A 19540-nucleotide genomic window follows, 5' to 3' on the forward strand; every position below is an offset into this window, starting at 1 on the left:
TACTTGTCTTACCAAGGAATAAGTGGGAGGCCACAAGGTAGGTTCCACAGTTGCTGGAGGAATGTCATATGCTGTATCAGCAAAGGTTGTTAATTCTTTGATATGAGGATTTCTTACTTGAGTCTTTGAAGCAACTCTAGTATTTGGTATGGAAACAGCAGCATATACTGTTTGATTAAAAGTCTGTTTTGCATCCACTTTTAACAAACCAACTTTATTTGTTGCATAGGACATATTTGTAAATGCTGGTGCTTGCGCTATTGCATTACTGGTATTTATTGCCTCTGAAATAACACTAGTTGGCATTGTTGGGGAAGACACATCTGTTACCAAATGGGAAAGTTTTGGACTTCCAGAAGCCCACAATAAAGCTCTCTCTTTGGTATAACTAGAAACTGAAGCAGAAGGCAAATGGGCAGTCATTTTCAGCCATGCAGATGGGATACTCAAGGAATAGCGTACTGATGTAGAACTCCAAGGAACTGTTGTCTTCCTTTTAAGAACGGGGGGTGATGCAATTACATAAATGTTAGGGTCTTTAGAAGATGTCACGGCATCAGGTTGACTTGTGAGCATTGCTGTGGAAGGTGCCTTGTCAACTAATCCAGAGGAAGGACTATTTTTGCTAGTATTCAGTGGTATTTGAGTAGATAATAAAAAAGAAGTCAGGGTAGGTATTATTACATGGAAAGTGCGAGAATGCAATTTCCTGTTCCTTGGGTCTGTCTGTCTATCTACTGATGTTGCAGGCTCTCCATTTATCAATCCAAATGTATTGCTAAAATGTGTAGCAGCTGAAAGTGCTTTAAATTTTATGGATAATGCATTTTTTGTTCTGCTAAAATTTTCAGCAGGTATTGTGCTCAGTAAGTTACCTGAACTTTTACTAACATGAGAATTAGCTGATTTTAAGGTGAATGAACGCTTTTTATTTGTGGACAAAGGCACATTGGTGGGTGGCACAGTCAACTTGGAAACAATAGTGACATGAGATGACTTTTTTACCAATGGCAAAGAGGATGAACATGGAGTGGTTGAAAATATGTCTGATCCTGGTGAGACTTCTTTTGAAATGGAAGATGTTGAATATGGCAATATCTGAGATGACACACTAGTTGCGGAGTACGTCACTGATGGTAATGTGGACAATGCAGAGGACACACTAATTTGAGGCAAACCTGATACAATAGTCATTTCATCAGCATCTTGGGACTTCACTGGCGATTCAGCAGATACTTCAGAAGGCTCCTGGGATGCACTGTTGCCGCTGCCTTGATACAGACTTGGCAAAGGCCTAGTTTGGTCCATAGTTCTGGTCCGTGTCCCTGCTAATGTACTTTTTATAATCTGAAGCAGATTGGCATTCTCCAAGGCTTGCCGCATTGAAATGTCACCCACTGAGGAAGACTCAAGTTCTCTAGAAGGCCATGTTGGTGATAATATAGCTCTCCAGTTAGTAAAAGACTCTGAAGAAGGTGCAACCGTTATTGGCTGTTGCTCAGTACCTGTAAAATAATAGATTTCTATTAATTACACTTAGAAGATCTCATCTTCAAACAATCTGCAACACAATTTTTTTCATGAAGACATTTGACCCCCTTCGCCCCAATCTAGATGAAAAAAGGAAAATTAGCTCAGAGACTAATGGCCAGAAACAGATTGGGTCAAAATGCCATTCCCTGATTTTCAATCACCTTTTCAATAATGAATATAAATACAACATTTAAGCTGGAGATGAAAATCCCCAAAGCAAGTCTTCACAAAGTTGGCAGGATCAAAGGCCACATTATTTCAGATTGCCCAAAAGAAAGGAGAAAAGAAAAGAGAACCTGACAAAAATCCCAAGTCCTAGAAGCACTTTAGTACAATTAATATTGCTGCACACCGCACTATTTTAATCCTACGTGCCTCCTGCCATTTCCGCACTTTTAACCCTGTACCCCATTGCTCTGGCCGGCCCAGTTTTAAAGTGTCCTGATGTATTGTCACTGTTGTTGTTATTCTGCTTAACTATTTTGATTTGCTTTGTTTATTGTTGTGTTATGTTTTTACTGTATTGTGTTCTGAGGCTTCGGCCTGTGTAAGCCGCATCGAGTCCCTCGGGAGATGCTAGCGGGGTACAAATAAAGTTAATAATAATAATAATAAAATGAAAATAATTAGTGAGCTCAGGTAGGCGAAACTCCTATGATTTCTCTGTTGAAATTACACATACACACAAAAAACATAGAATAGTATGGATAAACTATGCATAAATATTGAATGTTTCTTACATCATTTGATTATGCTGACAAGACAATATGAGAATATGCCCTGGAATTCTAAATGCTATTGTTCACATAAATAGCAAAGGCCTGACCATAGTTCATTTGACAGTACTCGCAATGTTGTTGCCATCAGCCATGGTGTGCCAATATCTGAAGTAAGAAGTTTGAGGGTAGTCATAGGTAAAAAAAGGAAATGGATCCTAAAACAAATAATCACTAACTTGGCAAACAATAGAGCACAGGAATACTGTCAATCTTGGCTCACTTCCTCTACGTAGCAGCTGTAGGTGTTTATCTTGCCAACCTTAATTATGTGTACAGCAACATGTAGGCAGGAAGAAAAAGAAAACGAGGATTTAAATAAGAAAGGAGAGAATAAATATCAAAATGGAGCATGGAACTAGCTATATGTGCAGGAATACTCACATACTGATAGATTGATACAGTCATACACATAACAATTGGGGTATTTTAATCATAATTCCAAAACTGTTTCACTTTCACTATGCATCAGAAATAGCTACCGGTCTTAAAGCAGGCATCCTCAAACTGCAGCCCTTCACCTGTTTGGGCCTCCACTCCCAGAATTCCTGGCCAGTAAACAAGCTGGCAAGGGCTTCTGGGAGCTGGAGGCCAAAACAGCTGGAGGTCTGCAGTTTGAAGATGCCTGCTTTAAAGTATCTTTGAACATATGTCCATATACACATCTTTTGCATTATGAAATCAAATCATTAAGGTCTAAAACCAATTATTTATTCCAACTAGGGGACATTCGTTGCATCAATGGGAATCTAGTATATCAACACTTATGTGAGTAATAGATATTCCACAGGTTCCAACTATTGGATTTGAGCTAAAGGGTTTTGCTATGATAAACACAAACCAAAGTCACCAATTCATATAAACATTATAAATACTACAAGTGACATGTATACTTGTGTGCCTGGTAAGACTCCTTATATTCTTGATGCATGTTGGATGCAGCTGGTGCCATGGACTCTCATTACTCTCTGGGCCTTCTACACTGCCATATAAAATCCTGATTATATGCTTTGATAATATGGATTCTTTGGCAGTGTAAAAGGTCCCTCTGTAAAATAACATGTAGTCAGAAACAAATTCTGCCTCATGACATGCTATTATACATTGCCAAACCACAATGGAAAACAATGTATTTCTACTGAGGACACTCAATAGCCCCATGGCGACGGGAACTACTGAAAGTAGTGTCACTGACCCTTGGGCCCCTTTTATACTGCCATATAATCCAGATTATCAAATCAGATAATCCACATTATCTGCTTTGAACTGGATTATATGAGTCTACACTGCCATATAATCAAAATATAGCGATCAATGATAAACTGACTTGTGACATTAAAGTTAAAAAGGATATTTGTAAACAAACAGATTTTAGGGCATATGGGCTAAATGTATTGAGTTTATATTCACTGATGGAAAGAAGAATAAACCCGCATGAGAAACAATGACATTTTGGAATAACTAGATAAGACGAGGTCCAGGTGAAGGTGGCACAAGAAAAGGGTAGGGGAATAATAAAACAGAATGTACACAAATAGAGAGAAAATTGTTATAGAACTATAAGCATAACATGTTTCATGAGGGAAAAGTTTAAAATTAGATGAGTAGCAGGTTATTGTCGCATTGTTATTTTAGATTAGAGAATGTAAAATGCCAACATGTTTAATGATAGAATGTACAAGCTGTATTGAGATGTAAAAACATGTTTATGTCTTTTCTTAAATGTATTTTCGCGACCTAGATATGGGTTCTTTATTTTCTTATTTCTGGAAAATTAATTAACGATATATTCTGATGAAATAATAATAATAAAGTAACCACTTGGCGTGGCTATCCGCTTTGGAGAGCTTAGTCCCACAAGCGGAGCAATTTTTAAAGAGAAAGGCAGAGGCCATAATGGTGACCAGCCTGTAGTGTGTGTCCAGTTCGGGTCAAGGCTGGAGAAGAGCAATGTAAGTCTGATATGCTGTCCAAGGTCGAAGGAGAGAGAAAAGCAGTGAGTCCACAGGTGTCCGAGTCAAAAACCGTTAGGAAAGGTAACAAGTAGTGAAGTACAGCACAATGGTATAGCAGAAAGCAGAGAGAGAAAAAGTTCCTCGTTGCAATCAGCGGTGGAAAAAAGGAACTGAGGCTCAGCCCCGCCCATGGCTACTTATACTATCTGGGGAGAGTGGGAGGGGCTACCTCCAAAATGTTTTCATTAGAGATCTAAAAGGTTCCAAACTACACCACACATGTGCAAACAAACCCATATGTGCGATTTCACAGACACCACGAAGAAGCCACTGTACAATTTAATTACCTAACAGATTAACTAATTAAACAATTAAACAGATGCCCGCCTGTGTGCCTAAATAATCCTATCTTATCTTGGAAACTAAGCAGGGTCAGTCCTATTAGCACTTGGATGGAAGAACACCCACATTTCAAAGGAAGGAAATCCCAAAATCACCTCGAGAGTATTCCATGCCTTAAAAAAACCACATTAAATTTTTGGGAACAACATAAGTTGACCAACTATTTAAAGGCACACAGAGAGGTGCCTAAACTGAGTCAACTGGGGAGAAATAACTTGACAAAACTTTATTGACTTCTCTTAAAGAATTATTATCATATCAAATGTAGATTTTATATGACCAGGATTGATTCACATTTCCTTGATTTAAGAGCTACTCTGATTCATAGTAAAGAGGGAGGTACTTGCCTTTGCCACATTTTAAATTGATTTAAGGAATCACTGATACTTAACAGGGAAAAAATAAAATTAATAATATACTTCAGGTAAGTAGCAACGTATTTCAAATATATTAACTGGGTAGGGAGGAAAGACAGACACATGTCAAAAAGGCATAAAATTGAATGCTTCTAACACCAACCCGCGCAAATTGAAACAAGGGATGTGAGTTACAACAATGGGAAGAATAAGGATGAATGTAGAAGAATAAATCAAATTAGTCAATGCCAACTTTGAATGAATCAAAGGATATATTTTAACAGAAAGTTCAAGCAAACTTATATAATCTACCTTTTCCTGTTCACCAGGAACAGTTCAATGAAGACATTACTCTAGCTACAGAAAGAAGAGCGAACTAGCAGCTGCTAATGAGATGCAATGTGGACTCTATCATCCTTTTGGGATAATGAATTGCATTGAATTGAATTGCGTTCATGCTCAAATTGTTAAACCCAGCAGATATGCAACAGATCAGTGCCCTCACAGAAGCCATTCTGAACGAACTATAGCTAGCAATAAAAGCACATTTGCCTAACTCACAACGCATATTGTGGTTAAGAACACATGGATTTCAAGACCAGAAGCAGTGATTGTAGTTTCAGAATTTCAGATCTGCATGTTTGTATGTCTATAAACTATTATAGTGAAAACAGAAAATATATTTTATAAAAGGATGCTGATATATAGGAAATACTGGCAAAGTTCTAAAATATATATATTCTGTTTTGCTGTTTGTGATAACTATTTTAATCTAGGAGAATTTCTAGTGATATCATTGAAATGAACAAATACATTCATAAAAGATAAACAAAAAAAGAAGGTACTAAAGCATTTATACTCCTTCAGAAGAGAAAGATCGAGTCGACGAGCCCGTTAAGTAACTTGTGGCAGCTGCTAAAGGGACAACAGCCTATTCAGTAGTGCAACCCTGACAGTGAAAGACTCCCGTTCCTGAATACTTGCCTATTTTTAATGTTTTGCTGCTTCTGGAAAAATACTTTTTATCATCCCAATTTTTATTGTGATTTTGTTATTGTTGTTATCTACATTCAACTTTTTCCTCAACCAAACAATCGAGGCTTTTAACCTTTTTAATTGTTTGCCACTCTAACAGGGTTGCTAATGAGCAGGGTAAAAACAAAACAGAATGACATAAAATGACTTGAATTTATCGCTTCTGGACTTTACTTCAAAATGAAACATTTAGGAACACTGAGCATAAAGAGAAAGAGAAAAGAGATAAAGAATCCAAAATATCTCAAAAGCCTTCACCTAAGGTCAGAGAGCTTCGCATCAAACTGTATTCCACGAGGACTAGGATATCATCCCTAAACCACTGCTCATGCAGAAGGACTTTCCATAAACACAAATGGTGCATTGTGGCCTGGCCACATATAAGATATGGTTACAACCCATTCAATCAAAAGTCAATTTCAAAAAGCTTGACTGAAGGCCAAAATATTTGGAGAAATTGGCTGTAGAACCCCAGCAAAACAAACAAGAAAATCTGTGTGGATGCTAAAGAGTTGAGGAAAGAACTGATGTTCTTTCCTCTGATCAGAAATAGAAACATTATCCAGAGAATTACAGAGCTCTCAGTTTTGCTTCTATACCTGGAAGATCAAGTAACAAAACAATTAGGGCACAATCTAGCCAAAAGCATTTTGAATCCTGCTGATTAAAACAGGAGTGATTTAAGCACGCCTTCTATTCCACCACTGTAACGAATGGAACATAAAAATACTTAACCGCGGCAGGATTTTATCCCTAACTTCTAAGTGCCTAGAGTAAGACAGAGTGATTAATACTAACCAGGATGGCTTGAGCTTATATGGTAACATCCCACGTATCTGCAAGTCTGCCACCTCCACCTAAGTTAATGAATGCAGGAGACTTGTCTTAGGAAAACTGACAGAAAGTGAAAGACAGTAGACCAACTCTGGGGGGAAGTCAACTTTTCCTAGCGAGGGAGACCATTACCTTCTCCAGCTTCCATAATGCTAATCCCAACCCACAGTATTCTCAAAGCTATTCAGCATGCCTGGTAATGGCAGGACCGAAAACTACTGTGACAAACAAATGCTAGAAAGTGTAGTTTATAGAAATGAGTATGGTTATTATGGCAAACAAAAATGAACTTATTCAGTCTTGGTAATGCTAATCTGCGGCTCACAATGTTCTCAAAGCTATCCAGCATGCCTAGTAACAGCAAGATAAAACCTGCTGTGATTAACAATATTCCTCGCCTAAGAAACCCTATGAAATCCATGGGTTGCAATAAATAACAAAAAATGTGAAGGCACATGAACACACACACACATGCTGAAATGGCCACAAGTATGTGCAATTTGAGGGAAATAAAATGAAGCTGATGAGGGCATGGAAGCTATGACAACAACTAGCCCAAACCTGATTTCCTTGTCTGACATACTAAGCAGTATCTACCTGTATGATTTCCTGAATTTTTTTTAATCCTACTTGATTTTTATTAGATTTATTATATGTCTAAGTAGCTATTGGAAAAGTAAATCAGAAATTAAATGAAGAAATACATTCCAGAATAATTGTGAAGATAAAACTGTTTTTGCAATCTTTGCTTTCAGAATCCTGCATTTCCTTTGGGCTTTGCTCTTCTAAAATTACCCATCAGATATCATGTACTGCATTGAACAGCTAATTATCAAAGCTCGACATTGTTTCCCAGCTCCTGTACATGCCTGACAATGCCAAAAGGATCGGTTTAAGAGACAGAGAAGCTAGAAGCACAAAGCAGTCCAGGCATGGAGGACAAAGAACAGCTTGTAATTATAGAACACAGGAAATAAGCGACCAAACAGTACAAAATTGGGGGAAAGTGTATTAGCAGTGACAGGGTTGCACTGAATTTCTAACTGTATTAAACTGCAATTTTGAAAAAAAGCTGGTGATATTTGAGAGACAAGTGAATAAAGATTGGATGCCCAATATTGATCACATGTGCCAATTTTAAGAATCACATGTGCACCACAATAAAGAATACATGAAATTGAATGCACAGAAGCAGGGCCCCAGTAACAGATTGCCATGAACCACATCTCTTTTCATCCGGAGCCCCCGGTGGTGCAATGGTTAAACCCTTGTGCCAGCTGAACTGCTGATCGAAAGGTCGGCTGTTCAAATTCAGGGAGTGAGGTGAGCTACCGTCTGTCAGCTCTAGCTTCCCATGCAGGGACATGAGAGAAGCCTCCCACAGGATGGTAAACATCAAACATCTGGGCGTCCCCTGGGCAACATCTTTGCAGATGGTCAATTCTCTCACACAAGAAGCAATCTGCAGTTTCTCAAGTCACTCCTGACACAAAAAAAATCTCATTTCATGTGTGTGCATAAGTCCAATTCAGGTATTCACACGGACCAGGATCAAATATGCAATACACAACCCTAATATTTTTTATCCCTATGGGTGGCAGTATCTGGGATCACAAACCTATTTTGTTACAAGTGTTAGTGTAGACTTCAACAGTAAGCACCAAGGATACCTTTTAAATTAAGATTGCATGCTTTCAGGAAGGAGAAGTTTTGCCACACTCCATCACTAAGCCACCTCAAGCCACAAGGAGAAGCGGTAATAAATATATTATTACCATTACCAACATCATCATCTTCATCACCATCCACCCAAAATCCTCTCTCTTATGCTATAACCGGCAATAAAAAAACTTCTGGTATTGGATGAAGATTTATGAAAGGACCACAACTAGGGAAGAGAGGTGTAACTGCACCATTCCATGCACTGTCACCCCAATCAAAATCATTCATTGGCTAGCCTCATGCATATATGGTTACTATTAAATGTTTGAAAATCTGCCATGATCAGGTCCACTGACCTCTGCGTGATAAACAAAAGATCCAAAGGAGGAAATCATAAATAGTGCCTGATCAGGTTTCCAGATCAGGCAAATGGTATAAACATATGCAAGTACATAGTGCAATTGAGTTGAGTTTTGGTCCTTCAGGAGTTTGGTTCCATCTGATGAGCGTAGAGGCTGTATGCCATGGTTTCTTGGTCCTTTGTGGCTTTGAAAAATCCCTGAGCATTATGGGTATCTGCCAAGTGTTGGATTTCTTCAGCCTTCTTTGTCCACCAGATGTTCTTGAGTTCTCAGCTTCTGCACTGGTGTAAATCTTTTTCTTAGCAGCACAGTTGATGTCTCTCTGCCATGTTTGGAAGGCTTTCCTTTTCTTGTCAATTAGTTGTTGGATCTCGATGTCATTTTCATCAAACCAATCTTGATGTTTCTTGGTTTGGTATCCAATAGTTTCTTTGCAGGCTTGGATGATGGAGGTCTTCAGTTTGTTCCAATGTTCCTCAACATTTTCGGGGTATACTGTGAGTAGATGGTCCTTGAGTGCTGTTTGGAGATGGGCTCGTCTGGAGGGCTCCTGAAGGGCTTGAGTGTTCATTTTGCACCTTGTCTTCCTTCCTTGGAGCCTGCGCTTGGGAGCGATCTTGATAGCCATCGAGGATCGGATTAGCCTGTGGTCAGTCCAGCAGTCGTCAGCACCTGTCATGGCTCTTGTGAGGAGCACGTCACGGCGGTTGGAAAGAACACTACCAAAGCCTCCTGAACCGCAGCTCCAATCTGGCTGAAGAGGTCCTCTCACAAATTCCACAACAAACCAGGGATGAGCTTGCAGCACTGCCTAGTTTGGAAGAAGTCAGCAATGCCATCAGCCAACAGAAGAATAACAAAGCCAGCGGACCGGATGGGATCCCTGCTGAAATCTTTAAAGAGGGAGGACCCGAGCTGACACACCAACTCCACCAGCTCATAGAAAAAGTGTGGGTGACTGAGAAAATCTCAGCAGATTTCAAGGATGCCACCATCATCAATCACCCTCTTCAAAAAAGGGGAAAGAACAGACTGCGGAAACTATCGAGGTATCTCCCTTCTAACCTCCGCTGGGAAAATCCTCGCAAGAATCCTTGCAAACCGCATTCTGCCCCTCTCAGAAGACACCCTCCCAGAATCCCAGATTGGCTTCCGCCCTTCCAGAGGAACCGTGGACATGATCTTCACTGCACGACAGCTCCAAGAAAAATGCAGGGAACAAAACCAACCTCTGTATGTGGCAGTCATCGACCTTGCAAAGGCATTTGACACAGTGAATCGCAGCGCTCTCTGGACCATCCTCCAAAAAATCGAGTGCCCTAACAAATTTGTGAACATCCTGCGGCTCCTCCATGATGACATGATGGCAACAGTCTTAGACAGCAATGGCTCCCAAAGTGACCCATTTAAAGTGGAATCCGGTGTCAAACAGGGATGTGTTATTGCCCCAACTCTATTCTCCATCTTCATCGCTATGATATTTCACCTTGTTGATGTAAAGCTTCCCACCGGAGTGGAAATCATCTATCAGACAGATGGCAAGCTGTTTAACCTCAGCAGACTGAAAGCCAAAACCAAAGTTACAACAACATCTGTTATAGAACTCCACTATGCTGATGACAATGTCATATGTGCGCATACGGAAGAAGATCTACAAGCCACTCTAAACACCTTTGCAGAAGCATACACGAAGCTTGGCCTGTCACTGAACATTGAGAAAACCAAAGTGCTGTTCCAGCAGTCACCAGCCATCCCCTCCCCAATGCCAGAGATACAGCTTAATGGTGTAGCATTAGAAAATGTTGACCATTTCCGCTACCTTGGCAGCCACCTCTCCACTAAAGTCAACATCGATGCCGAAATACAACACCGCCTAAGCTCTGCAAGTGCAGCATTTTCCCGAATGAAGCAGAGAGTGTTTGAGGACCGGGACATCCGTAGGGATACCAAGGTGCTTGTCTATAAAGCTATTGTCCTCCCAACCCTGCTATATGCCTGTGAGACGTGGACTGTCTACAGACGTCACATGCAACTCCTGGAATGATTCCATGAGCGCTGCCTCCGGAAAATCCTGCAAATCTCCTGGGAAGACAAGCGGACAAACATCAGCGTGCTGGAAGAAGCAAAGACCACCAGCACTGAAGCGATGGTCCTCCAACATCAACTCCGCTGGGCCGGCCACATTGTCCGGATGCCTGACCACCGTCTCCCAAAGTAGTTGCTGTACTCTGAACTTAAGAACGGAAAACAGAATGTTGGTGGACAGGAAAAGAGATTTAAAGATTACCTCAAATCCAACCTTAAAAACTCTGGCATAGACACTGAGAACTGAGAAGCCCTGGACCTTGAGCGCTCCAGCTGGAGATCAGCTGTGACCAGCAGTGCTGCAGAATTCGAGGAGGCACGAGTGGAGGGTGAAAGAGAGAAACGTGCCAGGAGGAAGGCGCGTCAAGCCAACCCCGACTGGGACTGCCTTCCACCTGGAAACCAATGCCCACACTGCGGAAGAAGATGCAGAGCAAGAATAGGGCTCCACAGCCACATGCGGACCCACAAGGAAACCCATAATGGGAGACCATCTTACTCGTCCAACGAGGGATCGCCTAAGTAAGTAAGTAAGTAAGTAATGCAAGTACGCTCACAGAATTTGAGGAAATTACTTTTTTGGACTGTATCTCCTAAGAACCCTCTAGCTGCCATAACCACACTGGTCATGGCAGGAAAATTATAGAAGCTGTAAACCAAAGAAATAACTCTCCCAAGCTCTTCTCTTTCAAGATTTCCCACATAATAAGAAAATATCTAAGCCTAGCAAGGACAAGCAGGGCTAAGGAAACTAGACACATTACTCCTAGTGCACATCTGGATTCTGCCTCTAAAAATATTATTTGCATATTTAACTGCAACAGTCAATTGCTACAGAAAAAAAAACACAACAAGATGGGGGTAAAAGTAAAAAAATGAACACAATGTAAAATTTAAAATCATCCCTAGTGCCATTAATATTTTATATTGGACCATACAATGCTTTGTTGATATTTATATTTAGTTACTGCCAAGAACTTGCCTTGTATTTATAAATAAAATGAAGTTAACTACAAATGTTGCTTCTGGGAATTTCTGCAAATGAGTACAAACAACTGAACAGGGCTGATCTCAGCACAAACCCACATGCTTTTCACATGACCTTTTGAGCCTAGGACAGCACAAGGAAAAGTCAGGCCACACATATACATATAAACATAGACATAGAACTACAGTTCATGTAAAATGTTTCATGAACGGAACTCAAAGCATTATAAACCACCCAGACTCTCTCAGCTCTCTCAGCAGCAGCTGGTGCCCGGGACTCCGTCTTATTTGATTCATTGCCAAAGCCTGTTGGCAAATTACAATGCAAAAGGCAAAAGAGTTCTTCCACAAGTCATTTACTGTAAAAGTATGCACTCCTTTTCTTTCCTGTGAATGCCTTATTTTGTTCTCATAATTGCACAGCAAGTACAATGGGCTCTTGGTGTCCAATAAGGTTTGGTTTCATGACCCACTCACCCCTGTGGATAACAAAATCTATGGGTGCTGAACCCATAGATACAGTGGGTTCTATAGATATTCAAAAAATCTCATCAAAAAATCTCCTACTAAGCCTACCAGTAAATGGGACAAATACAAGGATTTCATCCATATCTCTAACAATGGCCATGGCAATTTTTCTACTGTATATCAGATAATTGGCCACTTTCATATATGATAGTGCCAAAAGCTATAACTGCAAAGCTCCTAAAGAAGTGGTCCTGCTTTGCCTTCCTATTTATTTATTTATTTATTTATTTAGAAGTTTTCTATACCAGCCTTCTCACCTCAACGAGGGACTCAGGTCGGTTTACAACATATATGCAAATACAATAATATATAAGTACAACAAAGTGCAACGTCATTACAGATTAAAATAGTACAAAAAAGTACAATAAAAACATCATCATCACAATTACCTAAGCCAAGTCGTCAATCCAGTCATAGTCATAGTCATAGTCACAGTTCATCATCCTCCTTCCTTGTGGACAGAGGTTATAGATTCAGTCCTCGAATGCCACATTCCAGAGCCAGGTCTTTAGTAGTTTCCTGAAAGTCAGGAGGGAGGGAGCAGATCTAATCTCTAGTGGGAGGGAGTTCCAAAGCCGGGGAGCCACCACCGAGAAGGCCCTGTCCCTCGTCACCCACCACCCGTGATTGCGAGGGTGGTGGGACCGAGAGCAGCCCCCCCCCCCCCCCCGGAAATCTTAATAACCTTGATGGTTCATAGGGGAGAATCCGTTCGGACAGGTACACTGGGCCGGAGTCGTTTAGGGCTTTATAGGTCAAAACCAGCACTTCCTAAACAAATGCATCAACAAAGAAAGGTGAAAGAGATGAATGAAAGAAAGAAGAAAAGACAGCACCCAGAGAAATGTCCTCTCCACACACACCAGTCTGCACAGAAAATGTAATGATGTCAGCACAAAGGGATAAGTACCTCATAATATGGAAAGTAAATTGCTATTTCATCTACATCTCACAATGGATGAGCAGGAGCCCCCGGTGGCACAATGGGTTAAACCCCTGTGATGGCAGGACTGCTGGCCAATAGGTCAGCAGTCCAAATCCAGGGAGAGCCCGGATGAGCTCCCTCTGTCAACAACATGAGAGAACCTCTCACAAGGATGATAAAACATCAAAAACATCTGGGCGTTCACTGGGCAACGTCCTTGTAAACAGCCAATTCTCTCAGAACAGAAGCAACTTGCAGTTTCTCAAGTCGCTCCTGACATGAAAAAAAAAGTGGGTGAGCAATAGTTCCAGGAATACAACTCTTGAAATAAGCATGGGAATTTTTAATCCAGTAACAATACTTATTCATTTATTGTTCTCCTACAATGGTACATGCCACTCTAGTCCAGTAGTTCTCAACTTGTGAGTTCCCAGGTGGTTTGGCCTTCAACTCCCAGTAATCCTAACAGCTGGTAAACTAGCTTGGATTTCTGGGAGTTGTAAGCCAAAACACCTGTGGACCCACAGAGCGAGAACCACTGCTCTAGTCCCTACCAGCATGTGGAATTCAGCATGAATAATACTTTGTTTTTGTTTTTTGTTTTTCAAAATAAAAATAATGCCTCTGGGGAGATTTCCCTGCCAAGCTGCCAGCCAGTCCACAGGACATGAGAGTATGGCATAAAGACTTTATCAGCATATCTCACTCCATAACTTGTAAGTAATGTGATCATCCCTGACTCCTGCTGTTAAAAATCATTACTCTCCATCATCCCTAAGGTCCTGGCCTTGAAGAAAATTGCACACAAGTTTAACTCTCTGCAGTATAGAACTCCTCTGCAACCACAGACTTTTGCAGAACTGTCATGCATATTCCCAAAGACATATGCAGCAAAGAGCAGCACAGCTGCACTGAATTAAGTAGAAATTAACTGAACAGCTAATTGGGGAAAGAAGGGAAGAATCAATGCTGCCCAGTCTTTGATGTGAGGAGTCCTGTTGTTTTGTGTAACTGCAAATGACATTTTACCATGCTCATAACCCACACATGATCTAGCATGTTTGTAGTCCACACAGTTATGAGGTTGGAAAAAGATGGAAGGTGGTCAAAACCACCTCCTGCCTGTTGTCAGTAGAATCCATCTGCTAGATCAAAAGCAGAAAGAAACCCTTCTGCTTTTGGGTGTAAATTTAGCCTTTTCTAATCTTGACAAATCGGATGCATCTGAATTCTAGATTTCCTTCACATAGGATCCACTGCAGTGTAAATGGCAGTTCACTGAGGAATGGGAATATCCTTGATAGCTTTCCTTTCTTTACCTCTCCTTCATTTTCAGTTCTCCTGTGGCCTCTCTAGCTCTACAGCCACACAAAAACCACATCTCTGGACAGAAGGGCCAACCAAATGGCCGGAGAGGACCACTTGAATCCCCCCACTAAGGACCAGTTGGTTCCGGCTGACATTCCCTTGGGAACCTTCCTACAGGTAGCTCCCTCCCCTCTGCATTCAGCCTTCCAGCAGTGCAATAAATGGCCCTTTGCATTCAGCCTTCCAGCAGCACAATAAATGGCCCATTTATTTCTCCACCTCTTGTGTCTGATCTCTTTATTTCACAGTGGCGATTCAAACACAAGACTACAGAATTAGCTTCTTGTGGTTATTTAGTTGTTTGCCTTCAATTATGGAAACCCTATCACAAGGTTTTCTTGGTTCAGGGGGAATTTGCCTTTGCCGTCCTCTGAAGTTAAGAGAGTGGGATCTGCCCAAGGTCCCCTAATGGGTTATTTTATTTATTTATTTTATTTGCTGCATTTGTTGACCGCCGTTCTCAGCCCTAGGGCGACTCACGGCGGTGTACAACATATAAAAGACAATTTACAATAAGGTAATAACGAAATCAACATATAAATAATACAACAATAATATAATTACACTAAATAATCCGCTCCGTCTCATCTTAGAATCATAACCAGTCTCGTAATCCATATTCCGTTCCAGTCGTCATTACCAAATTATTGTAGCACTTAGTTAAATGCCTTCTCAAATAGCCATGTCTTTAGGCTCTTACGGAAAGACATAAGGGAGGGCGCCTGTCTGATATCTACAGGGAGGGTGTTCCACAGCCGGGGGGCCACCACCGAGAAGGCCCTCTCTCTCGTCCCCGCCAGACGTGCCTGTGAAGCAGGCGGGATCGAGAGAAGGGCCTCCCCAGACGATCTCAAGGCCCTCGTGGGCTCATAGGCCGAGATGCGGTCCGAAAGGTATTTTGGGCCGGAACCGTTTAGGGCTTTGTAGGCCAACACCAGCACCTTAAATTGGGCCCGGTAGCAGATCGGCAGCCAGTGGAGCTGGAACAACAAGGGCGTTGTGTGCTCCCTGCGTCCCGCTCCTGTTAGTAACATGGCTGCCGCGCGCTGGACTAGCTGAAGCTTCCGGGCCGTCTTCAAGGGCAGCCCCACGTAGAGAGCGTTGCAGTAGTCAAGGCGGGATGTGACCAGAGCGTGTACCACCGTGGCCAAGTCAGACTTCCCGAGGTACAGGCGCAGCTGGCGCACGAGCCTAAGCTGTGCAAATGCTCCCCTGGTCACCGCTGAAACCTGGGGATCCAGGCTCAACAATGAATCCAGGATCACACCCAAGCTGCGAACCTGCGCCTTCAAGGGGAGTGCGACCCCATCCAGCACAGGCTGTAACCCTATACCCTGTTCGGCCTTGCGACTGACCAGGAGTACCTCTGTCTTGTCTGGATTTAATTTCAGTTTGTTCGCCCTCATCCAGACTATTACAGCAGCCAGGCACCGGTTCAGGACCTCGACAGCCTCCTTAGTAGCAGGTGGGAAGGAGTGACAGAGTTGGACATCATCTGCGTACAGATGACACCGCACCCCGAAACTCCGGATGATCTCACCCAGCGGCTTCATGTAGATATTAAACAGCATGGGGGACAGTATAGAGCCCTGTGGGACCCCACAGGTCAAAGGCTGTGGTGTTGAACAGGAGTCCCCCAATAACACCTTCTGGGTGCGGCCCTCCAGAAATGACTGGAGCCACTGCAGAGCAGTGCCCCCAAGGCCCATTTCCGCAAGGCGCCCCAGAAGGATACCGTGGTCGACGGTATCGAAGGCCGCTGAGAGGTCCAGGAGCACCAACAGGGACACACTCCCCCTGTCTAGCTCCCGGCGCAGATCATCCACTAAGGCGACCAAGACCGTCTCGGTTCCATGTCCCGGTCTGAAACCAGACTGTGCCGGATCCAGATAATCCGTGTCTCTCAAGAATACTTGGAGTTGTGAGGCCACCACGCTTTCCATGACTTTGCCCAAAAAGGGGAGATTGGAAACAGGCCGAAAGTTGTCAAATTTAGTGGGGTCCAATGATGGTTTCTTCAACAGCGGTTTTATAATAGCTTGTTTTAAGCTCGCTGGAATCTTGCCTTCCCAAAGGGAGGCATTCACCACCACCGTTACCCACTCAGCCAATCCCCCTCTGGCCTCTTTCAGAAGCCAGGATGGGCAGGGGTCTAGTATGGATGTGGTGGGCCTCATTCCTCCAAGTATCTTGTCCACATCCTCGGGCTTCACAAACTGAAAAGAATCCATCAAAATAGGACAAGCAGGTGCTCGTGTCACATCCTCAGAGACTGCATTTAACATGGTGTCCAGCCCAGAACGGATCAAGGCGACTTTGTCTGCAAAGAACCGAGCAAATGCTTCGCAGCGCGTGACCGAATTGTCAGGGCTCCCGCCTGAGGTGGCGGGAGTTAAAAGGCCTCTGACAATCCGAAACAACTCCGCCGGACGGTTCCTTGCAGACGCAATAGTGGCCGCAAAGAAAGTTTTCTTTGCGGCTTTTATTGCCGCGGCATATGCCCTTAGAAAGGACACAAACCGTGCTCGATTTGACTCGCTCGGATCCGAACGCCACACGCTCTCTAGTTCCCTCTTCTTTCGCTTCAACGCTGCCAGCTCCTCAGTGAACCAAGGAGCTGGTTTAGCTCGGCTACTTGAGAGGGGACGCTCCGGAGCGATCATGTCAATTGCCCTGGCCATCTCCCCATTCCAGAGAGCGACCAAGGCCTCGACATGGTCACCTACCGAGGTGGCGGGGAAATCCCCAAGAGCCGTCAGGAATCCATTTGGATCCATAAGCCTCCTGGGGCGGACCATCTTAATGGGTCCTCCACCTTTGCAGAGGTTAGGGGGCGCAGTGAGCCTAAATCTGATCAGGAAGTGGTCAGTCCATGGCAACGGAGAGATGGACAACTCCTCCATACCGCCACCTTGCTCCCATCCCTGGCAGAAAACCAAGTCCAATGTATGTCCAGCACAGTGGGTGGGGCCAGATATTTGTTGGGACAGCCCCATGGTTGCCATGGCAGACATGAAGTCCTGAGCCGCTCCTGTGAGGGTCGCCTCGGCATGGATATTGAAGTCTCCCAGCACAAAAAGCCGTTGAGACTCCAACGCCAGGCTCGAGACTACCCCTGCTAGCTCAGGTAGGGAGACTGTAGTGCAGCGAGGTGGACGGTACACTAGCAGAATCCCTATTCTGTCCCGGTCACCCACCCTCAGGTGGACACATTCAAAATTTGTGGTCTGCGGGATGGGGCTCCTGGTCAGATGGATGGAATCTCTGTAGACCACTGCAACCCCGCCTCCCCGTCCTCCGGATCTCGGTTGGTGCTGTACGGAGAAGCCTGGAGGACAAAGCTGGGTAAGATTCACGCCTCCAGCTTCATCCAGCCAGGTCTCCGTGATGCACGCCAGATCTGCCCGCTCATCCAGGATTAGATCACAGGCACGGCTGGCGGGGACGAGGGAGAGGGCCTTCTCGGTGGTGGCCCCCCCGGCTGTGGAACACTCTCCCGGCACACATCAGACAGGCGCCCTCCCTCATGTCCTTTCGAAAAAGCCTTAAGACCTGGCTGTTCGAGAGGGCATTTAATTAAGTGCTAAGCAACAACATTACGGTAATGAGAACTGGAACGGTATAAGGAAAATGAGACTGGCTATGATTCTACTAAGAGACGAAGCGGATTTTTATGTAGTTTGTATTTGTTGTATAGTCATATGTTGTTGATACTGGCCTCTGTAACTGTCTTTTTATGTGTACTGTACACCGCCATGAGTCGCCCGTAAGGGCTGAGAATGGCGGTCAGTAAGTGCATCTAATAAATAAATAAATAAATAAATAAAGGTCGTTTTTCCGTTGACAGATCTGGCGTTCAACAGCACCACCTTCAATCCCGAAGGCCCGCCAACCTGGTTACATCAATTTACCTTAGGAGACCGGTTTGGGATTATTAATGTAGATAAGCGGTCCGAATTAGGCCGAATTTGAGGTCTCCTTTTACCGCATCTCCCCCTCCCCACCACGACCTCTATGGGGGCCCCTCAGCTAATGGAACACCTCCCCTCCTCCATGCCGCAGTCCAAAATCAAGGTCTTAGTTTCTGTTTCGCTAGTTGTTTGGTTTGTTGGCCCTTGCCAACTCCCTTGCTTCCCTTTCTCCCCCCTCCCCACCTCATTGTTGTCCACAGGCTCCAGCCCACTTCCTCCCTTGCCCCTTCCACTAGTCACTAATAACAGGGACAGTACAAATAGGGGGATGGGGAACCACATGGGTAATAATAATACACTTCAGTAGAATTGATAGTGATAAAGTGTAATAAGCGTCTCAGCCACGACAGTTAGATAGTTCATAAAGTGCAAGAGTCTTAAAGTGCAACACAGTAGGCATCACAGCTACGTGCCATTAGGGCAGGTTCATAAAGTGCAAGGATCTTAAAGTGCGACAAATACCCGAGTTTGGCTCTCAGCGCTAACTAAAGTGCGGCATGGAGGGATAGGGGAAGGGAGCGTAAGTGCTGGTACGATTTAGCAGCCAAAGAGGCAGGCGCCTTAAAGTGCTATATTGCGTTCTTAATACCAAATTAGCAGCAAAGGTAGACAAGGAACGTGCTATGTTAGTAATATGTAAACACAATATTAAGAGGTTGTCAGTGATAACAGTTAGGTAAAGTTATTATGATTCAAAGTGTAATCTATGGACGGCTGATGTAAAATAGCGGATGAGTCTTCAGTCTTCCGGAGATGGTCAA

At 43.3% G+C, this 19540-nt stretch overlaps 1 protein-coding gene across 4 annotated transcripts in view; it reads right to left on the reverse strand.

Annotated features, from left to right (window-relative positions):
- The window catches only part of KIAA1549L (KIAA1549 like), a 204259-nt gene that overhangs the window by 102851 nt on the left and 81868 nt on the right, over nt 1-19540 (reverse strand). For 3 of the 4 annotated variants that reach the window (XM_060766572.2, XM_060766574.2, XM_067462686.1), the window contains exon 2: nt 1179-1505. In XM_060766572.2, coding sequence (XP_060622555.2) covers nt 1179-1505 — 327 coding nt within the window. Of the gene's footprint in view, nt 1-1178; nt 1506-12904; nt 13101-19540 lie in introns of those variants that run through there. The other variant, XM_060766573.2, reaches the window with a different exon arrangement.

The sequence above is a fragment of the Anolis sagrei genome, chromosome 1, assembly GCF_037176765.1.
Source record: "Anolis sagrei isolate rAnoSag1 chromosome 1, rAnoSag1.mat, whole genome shotgun sequence".
Taxonomy (NCBI): domain Eukaryota; kingdom Metazoa; phylum Chordata; class Lepidosauria; order Squamata; family Dactyloidae; genus Anolis; species Anolis sagrei.